Source organism: Apaloderma vittatum, unplaced genomic scaffold (assembly GCF_000703405.1).
Source record: "Apaloderma vittatum isolate BGI_N311 unplaced genomic scaffold, ASM70340v1 scaffold34718, whole genome shotgun sequence".
NCBI lineage: Eukaryota > Metazoa > Chordata > Aves > Trogoniformes > Trogonidae > Apaloderma > Apaloderma vittatum.
In genome coordinates, this window is record NW_009730823.1 from 14,744 (window position 1) to 23,179 (window position 8,436).

The 8,436-nt window shown below is 36.7% G+C and overlaps 1 protein-coding gene across 1 annotated transcript in view; it reads right to left on the minus strand.

The window, feature by feature from the left end:
* The window catches only part of SYNJ1 (synaptojanin 1), a gene marked incomplete at its 5' end in the record, with an annotated part of 46,068 nt that overhangs the window by 12,605 nt on the left and 25,027 nt on the right, over positions 1 to 8,436 (minus strand). The window contains 3 exons of the mRNA XM_009874928.1: positions 4,782 to 4,910; positions 5,848 to 6,054; positions 8,009 to 8,171. Coding sequence (XP_009873230.1) covers positions 4,782 to 4,910; positions 5,848 to 6,054; positions 8,009 to 8,171 — 499 coding nt within the window. The remainder of the gene's footprint in view (positions 1 to 4,781; positions 4,911 to 5,847; positions 6,055 to 8,008; positions 8,172 to 8,436) is intronic.

Genomic DNA, 8,436 nt, shown 5'->3' on the forward strand with positions numbered 1-8,436 from the left:
GAATTTTGTCAGATATGGGTGGAGGTGTCACTCAGAGTAGGAAGAGTGAAGGCTGCAGCTGAGGCTGGTATGTGATTATCTCCAGAGATGTCAGATCTCTGGTTCTGCTGAACATCTGGTTCAAAGATGTTAAATACTAGCATATGTTATATATCCTGAGTGAGTTCCAGGCTCCGCCAATTAACATTAGATTTCCATTGCAAAAGTTTCTGGCAGTGAACTTCTCTGCCAGAGAAGCAGCACTGAGGAGGGATGAACACGAGGGTGTTTGTAAGGAGGAGGCACAGGAGGAGAGTACTGCCTGAGAACATTTCATTGCTTTCAGGTACTAGCACTGCCCTTCTCCCACGCAACCCAGAGGAACCCTGGCAGGGAAAAAAGAAAGTGGTAACCCATATGCTATGAGAAATGTACCTGCTAACTGAAGGAAAATAAAGGGAGGTGGATGACGAGCAGCCCTGCAGAGTGCAGGACACTCTTCCTAACCCTCCATGGTTACAGAGGCATAAAGGTAACTGTGCATCTCGGAGTATTGATGGAAATGGACACAACAGCACTCTCCAAGAGCAGGGAACAAGCCTGCTCATTTCACAGATTTTCTGCACTTGCCCGTTCCAAAGCTCAACTCAGACCATACTTTCACGATGCTCTTTTGTTAAGCAAATCTTTTTTTACGTAAGATGATTAATAAGGTCAACTCCTGTCAGGGGAAGGAAGGCAGAGAACCTCTTTGACCACAGCACATAAACATTTCTTATGTTGATGCACCATAAAGAGAAAGACTTATGTGCACGAGGATTTTAAAAGATTTTGACAAAAATAATATTCATTATATGGGAGGAAAGGGCATAAAGGTTAAATACTCAAATTTAATTTCAGCTAGTAATAATACTCTTCAGCAGTGATAAAGCAAAATTATGGTGCTGTGATAATGCTCTCACAATTGGCATTATAGGAAGATTTTAATCATAAGGACAGTGAAAAAAATGTATATCTGAAACATTTAAACACATTTTTGGGAACCATTTTAAAGTATTACTGTAGTCTATATAGAGCTTGGCATCTCTATTGCTGTTTCAAACAGTATTTTGCAAGTAAAAATATCACATACTTGTTTTATACAGTTTTAAAGAAAAGGGTTGGATTTGCACAGGAACAACCTGTAACTTATGCCCTGGCATCTTTTAGGCAGAACTGCATGTTTTGCAGAGATTACACTTACACATTAGCTTAATGGAAAAGGAAACAACCCCAGCTTCTCATAAAGTAAAATGTAAATATATGCACACATGTGCATGTGTATATATGTCTATCTATCTATATCTATATATCTATATATCTATGAAATTTAGGCCATTTGCCTACATTTGAACAACATGTTTACTGTTTTAGCATTAAGGCTTCTTGCTTCCTCCATAACTGAACATTCTTTCCTCAGCAAGAAAAGAAGGGTGCTCTTCCTTGTGTTTTGTCAAAAAAAAAAACCAAACAAGAAACAAAACTAAGAAACGTTTTCTCAAATGGACTGCCATATGCTAAGGTACCAACCAGCCTGAACTCTGTTCTGCAAAAAACCCCCAAACCTACAGGAGAAAAGTAAAGATGTTGAATAGTTCTTGCAAGGCTAAGTTTAATGCATGACTGCAAATATCAGTGTACACTAATAAGTATTTGCTGCTTGGATGCATGCATTTCCATGGCTTAACATGGTTGCATTTCTTTCAATGTCAACTTTAATAATGTATTTTCTAAGTTTATTTTATTTGAAGGATAATCACAGTGAAAATGTAATGCATTTTATCCAAATTATTGCATATACTGAAAATACTGTGCATTCTCTCAATCTTAACCCCATCTTAACCCTATTTTAACAGTTTAAACCAATGATACAAGACAACTATAAGCCTTTCCTGCATCAATCAAGAAAAGTCTGATTAATATTATTAAAGGGGAAAAAAGAAAGTTATTTTTTAACTTAAAGTAACCGTCAAATAGCAGCCTTTATAATTTTTAATGTTCTGTAAGAATTTATTCTGTTATGTATTACAAAAAAGTCTTGGGTAAACAGAGTGCAACATTTCAATTTTTAACTATAAACAACTGAGAACTTATAAAATCCTCAGCGGAAATCTTTCATATTAGCAGGCAAAACCTCTGTATTTTGCAAATGCCTGCAATGAACAAATAGCCTCATTTCCTTGAATTCTGAGTTACTTCTAAGTAAAATATGAGCAAATTCTTAAAAAAGGAAAACTTAGATGCCCAAATCCTGCTACCATCTTCAAAGCATACTGAGCCACCAGAAGAAATATAACAGGCATTGAAGGGAGTAAAGCACTCAGAGAAAAAAAAAGGTTAAAACACACAAGTATTAAGAAAGAGTAACATTTTAAATGCACGACATTTCAAAGATGTCTTCGATATCACTTTGCACATGTTACAGAAGACTAAAACCCAAGTTTGATACACTTATACAGCACACAGGGGTTATTTTCCACAGTGGTTTAGGAGCCTTTGTTCTAGGTAAGAGAAGAAGATGCCATTTCCCCAAGAACAGTAACACTGTAGGACATTTATACCCCTTCCCATCCTGTGCTAGCTTGCTCAGAGTTGAGCTCAGATACTGCCAAAAAATGAAGCATTATGCTTCATAAATATACACCCATGAAGAGAAAATGAAGAAGACAGAAAAAGTGGGATGAGGTTTAGGCCACAATAATACGTGGGGAAAAAAAAATTATACTACAATCTCTTTTAAAAGATTGCATAAAAAGCATGTTTTATACCAGTTACAATTCTTTATGGAAAGCTACGTTGCAAAAGAAGGTTAAAAAAAAAAAGGCAGCTGGTCTTTGCACAATTGAGACAAACTAGGCAAACAGGATTGTGTCAGCACATATAAAACTACATAGGCCTGAACTAGTACAAAGATCTCACATATGTTGTGCTACTTTCTAAAATTTCAGTATTTTAACTAATTCAAAATACTATGCCTTTAGCGTAATAATCTCCTCCCCTCAACTCTAAGAGCCGTGCGCATCAGAATAAGTTAGCTGACATTTATATGCGATATAATATATATACTTATTTTCTGAAATCACTTAAAACTTTGAAATTATTTTCTAAAAAACCCCTCTTTCCTACCGAGTGGCAGCATCTGAAAAGCCATTAAGAAAGTATTTCAGAGCCACTAACTGTTCTCACTCTATCCCATGTATTAATGAGGTGATTTAAGTCCAAGCAGGACAGCTCAACTATGAAGCATCTGACAAAGAGGGACAAAGATTAGTTTCAGGAAGAAGCACTTCTGAGGACACATGAGTCGTTATTACATGCAAAAAAACCAGATCAAGCTGAAAAAAACAAAACTAGCCTGAAGTGTTGAGCAGGCCCTCAGCATTATCAAAAGGGAAGGAATTAGGGAAGACTTATGTCAGGATTCTGTTACTTTCTAAAGACCTCTGGTTCTCGAGAGACTTCAAACTGACTGAAAAAAATCCCTTGCTAAGTTTGTGTTTCTGAAGCACACACTCATTCCCAGAATTCTGGAGGATGTTTCACGTCTCTAGGAAGGGCTTAGGAGCACATTTCAGACTTGGAAGCGAAAAACAAACTACCCATATGTCAATGTTCAGCTGAGAGACAAATATAGCTCAGTGGTTTGGAGCTCTCTGTTAACTGGTGATTATCCAGCAGAAACTGGGCCAGATCGTGGTATTTTCAACTTGAACAACTAATGGATAATCACTGCAAGTAGCTACAATCACAATCGGTTTTACCAAGCTCCTTGACATGGACTACGAGGAATAAAGGTAACCTTTTCACAATTAAAGAAAAGTTTCTACTTTTACAGAAAAATCAGCTGAGTATACTTTGACCAGGATGAAGTCATAAAAACCTGGAACAACTTTAACCTCTCTGACTATAATGTGTCAACTTCTGGCGAAGTCTTATTTCACTAAAAAGTCAAATGTAATTCAGAAGGGGATACAAACCCTGAGAAAGAAATTACATTGACATTCAAAAATTACCCACTTTTATACCTTCGGACATCATCATATCAACTATTGCCACAACAGACCATGATACTAGTTTTGCTACGTAGTCGTATTTGAAAACAATTAAAATCATTACCTCCAAATTCTTTTCTAGCAGGTGCAGGACTCCTACCGCCTTACAGTATTTAAGAAATGAATGCAGCGATAATGAAAAATATCAGTACAGTAAGAGGGAAGAAAAAGAATGAGAAAGTTAAAAATGACAAGGGTCAGTTTGTTATTAACTATGTTGCTCATATGCTTCTGTACATCCAGTTTCTCTTAGTGCTCAATTGTTTACATTTTCAGATGATCCAGATGGAGGCTACATTAAAAACTTGGGCATGATAAAATGCATACATAGTGATACCAAAATAAAAGGAATACAAATCAATGAATGCACAAGATTATTTATCTTCAATTTTTAAAATGAAGATGCTATAAAAATAACAATGTTGAATAAACACTGCTGTAGGAACCCCACACTTTAAAACTGAGAAAATAAGTTTTTAAAAAAATTAAAACTTATTCACTTAGCAAAGACAATAATATTTCAATGGTACTGAAAAATGCTGTTACTTCCCATGCTATTATTGCTATTAAATGCACCAATTAAACATTTTGGTGAAAAAACGGTATCTTTCATTAATCCCCAAACCGACAATCTAAAATGTAGTTTCAAAGTTCGTCTTGCAGACTTGAAATGAAATTTTCCTGACCATCTGATACACATCACTGCATTACCTGACGGTGGAGGCGGCCTCTGTGGTGGAGCGGGGCGTGCAGGAGGAGCAACGGGGCGAGGTGGTGGAGGACGCTTCGGTTCCAAGCTCTGAGGAGACTCTTTCTGCTGGGTACCAAGCTGAATTTCAGCTGAAAAACATGACAGAGAAAAATGCAAAAATTAATTACTCGTACATTCTAATCACAGTTAAGCTTTTCTAATAACAAATTATTTTCACACGGATGATAGTTGGTCCCCAGCCCTGCTTTTTTAAGTAAGGAAAAACAAGAGGAATAACCAGTGGTGAAAAGTAGTAGATTTCTTAAATCAAGATTTTTGTTTTGTATGCTTTAATCCATATATGCTTTTCACAGAATCCTGAGCATGCTTACAAATTGCTGAGTTCCAAATTTTGGTTCTGACACTTATTTGTGAACTAAGTGCTCTGGATAAAATGTTACGAGGGGAATTTTGAAGGCATTTTATAAGTGTTTGTAAAGTTACTCGAAACTACATTGAAATAAACTGTTCTAAAAGCCATTCCAAAAACTAATTCTAAATGTCCACTTTGTTACCAAAGTAAAGTTGTGTTTAAACAGAAGCTTTCATATGTTACACCCAATTTACAAACCTACTGATAACAATTTACATATTACAGCTGATAGCAGCATTAATTGAAACAGGCTGTATTTGAAGAGTATGACTGAAGTGAACTCGGATTATACTGACGCATTGCAATGGAATTTTTTTCCCAATTAATCAACTTAGCCCATTAGTCACATAACTTTTTGAGATGTCTCCTCCATGACAAAATGCTAAAGAACTAGAGCAAGTTAGTTTACAGTGGCATAGATCACTGGACCATGTACTAAACAAGACTCAGGACACAAAGCTCTTCCACAGCCCACTAGGAAAACTGAAGCACAAAGACGAGGTGATTTGCCCAAGGTCACTTCCATGTAAAATGCTAGATAATGATGAGCGCAGCCTTTTATATTGATCTAAAAGCTAATATTTTACCACTGGGCCATATAGCTGCCAGATTATACAGTAGTAATAGAGGCAGTCAAGCAATGTAATACACACTGTGCGTGGGAACAGGTGGTCCAGGAGTTTTTGTGGGTGCTCGGCTCGGTCTCACTGGAAGCATCGGTCCATCCGATAGTGTAGGGGATTGGCAGGGACTGGAACGCGGGGAAGAGCTTGGGGAGGTTCCAAGACCAGAGCTTGAAGTTGGCTGTAGATGCTGAGGAAGGATCTCTTCTACTTCAGCACTATAGTCATCAATGTCTCCTAAAGAACAAACCCCACCCACCCCCCCAAAAAAAGCATGTAATATAGAAAGGAACAACAGCTACTTATTTTAAAGAGTGAGAAAGTTACAAACTGATTCTGGGCATGGGATTTTCTGCAAAAAACCCTCAAGTTGCAATGAATTAGCTCAAAAACTAAAATATGATGCTTACATCATAAAACTACAAATAAAAAATCTGAATGTATTCAAACTAGCTGAAAATACTCCAAATGCACAACATATATTAAAAAATACATATTATAGGTAATCACAAGCAATATTACAAGTGCCACACTACTAATATAGAAACAATTAGCTTTACAAAGTAGACCTTCGCAAAAATTATTTTCCTGGTTTGCCACAGATGGCAAGCTTCACTTATTCTTCAGAAGGCTGGGCAAGTGATTCAGAGCTATTCGTAATACCTCCTGTTTGAAAAAGTGAAATGATGTTTAAAAAATAAGCTTCAACATGGTAAACTGTCCATTTAGAATACCTTTATATTGATGTTAAAGATGCCTAAAATAGACAATTATCACACTCCAAAAAGACCACAGTAATTTTTTCTTTCATAACTTCTAGGCTTCTCTCTCATCACACACATAAAAGACACATAATGTTGCAAAGAATTTCCAGCTCAGAACAGACTAACCAGGCTGCTATTTGGTTACTAGCTCTTGATTTAAGAGTCTTGCGCGATTTTTGAGATGTCACATCTTAAGGGAATCATACCATTTCGTGTAGAACTCTTGATAAAGTCAACCAATCATACAGGAACCTAAACTGTCAAAGTCCTGTTTCCTACCTGCACTGGAAAACGGATGAAGTATTTTGACACTGAGACTACCACAAATTCCAACTTTTCATACAAGTTTCCCATATCTGTAATATCTGTACCTTTATCAAAACATAGCCTCCTTTATGAAACACCTGTACAAAAATCCCCTTAGTCTACTCTTTCCATTATCCATGACTGCCATCTCCTTTTTTGAAACTTTTACAACATAATGTTTGCCACTAAGAAGCTTAGAAATTCAAAGCAAACGAGCTGCTCAGAATAAACCAACACAGGCACCATGACTACAACTACAAAGCACATCTGCTCAGGAAATGACAAAAAGCCAATCCTGTAAAATACATATGGAGAGGTAACACACACAGAAGTGTCAGCAGGTAAAGTTTGGTTTTTTTCTGCTGTTGAAAAGCCAGCTGGTTTACTTGCCAAGGCTATAAGAAGAATATATTTTAACGTAGAGAAGAGAGTAAAGCAGAGTTTTCATAAAAATTAATTGATTGAAAAATAAGCTGTGTCAAAGTATGTAGATTAGAAACATTCAAGTAAACAAAAGCAAAACCGCAGAGGCACAATTGCTGCAACAGCAATATTCAGCAACTTGAGGATTCTGCTAGAAGAGTATGACATGAATAGATACAAAATTCCTTCAGGAAAAAAACAAACCTGACAAAACCTAGCAAACAGGGAAATAGCAACTCCTCGATAATGAAGATCAGTCTGCTCCAAGGAGCAACAGAGGCTGAAGATTTCCTTGCTCAACTCCTATCTGCCTGCCTGTCAAAGGCTCATAAGGTATTTTCTTGGGGAGTGGGAAACATAAGTGCTTCGCACTCTCAGGTTGTGTATATCCTGCTTATAAGGTGTCTCCATGAACAGTAAAACTTGTCTGAATGAAGCAACCTTGAGTGGGTAGGTCACAGGATAAAGCAAGAAGAATAAAGAGAATATCAGCAAATTAGTAAAACCTAAAGATAAGGTGCACACTGACACTGCTCAACGAGTTGTCAAGACACTAGTGTAAATAACAAGATTTATAACTTACTTGTTTTAGATGGGCATAAACATTTGAAATTAAAGTACTGATATGTGCATTCAAGTAACCACATTATCTAGGACTGAAAGCATTTCAAAACAAGCAACATTTTATTTCAACAGACCTTCCATGTCATAGTCTGCAGTAACCTCAGCATCTTCACAAAGCAAAGTGGAGCTTGTTGATGAAGGCAGCCCAATATTAATCTTCTCTAGATTCATTTCATCTTCCAGAGTTCTAATCCAATCTGGATTTTTCAAGCTTATGTTTATAATCTTTCCTAGTAGCTGAATTGCCAAAAAGGTATGCACAAAACAGAAACTGGTAAGAGTATGAATAATAATATTAAAACTCAGCATTCTTTTTGTAAAGAAAAACAGACTTTCTTATACACTACAGAAGTCATTTTAAAGATTGATAAAACAGCAGGCCTTCACTCTGCCAACCAACACATGACACTGAGCCCCTATCCCACATGAATTTTCAGTGAAACTCTCAGCAGATGCAATGATCCATCTGCAAACACCACATTATAGAATCTAAGACTCAGCA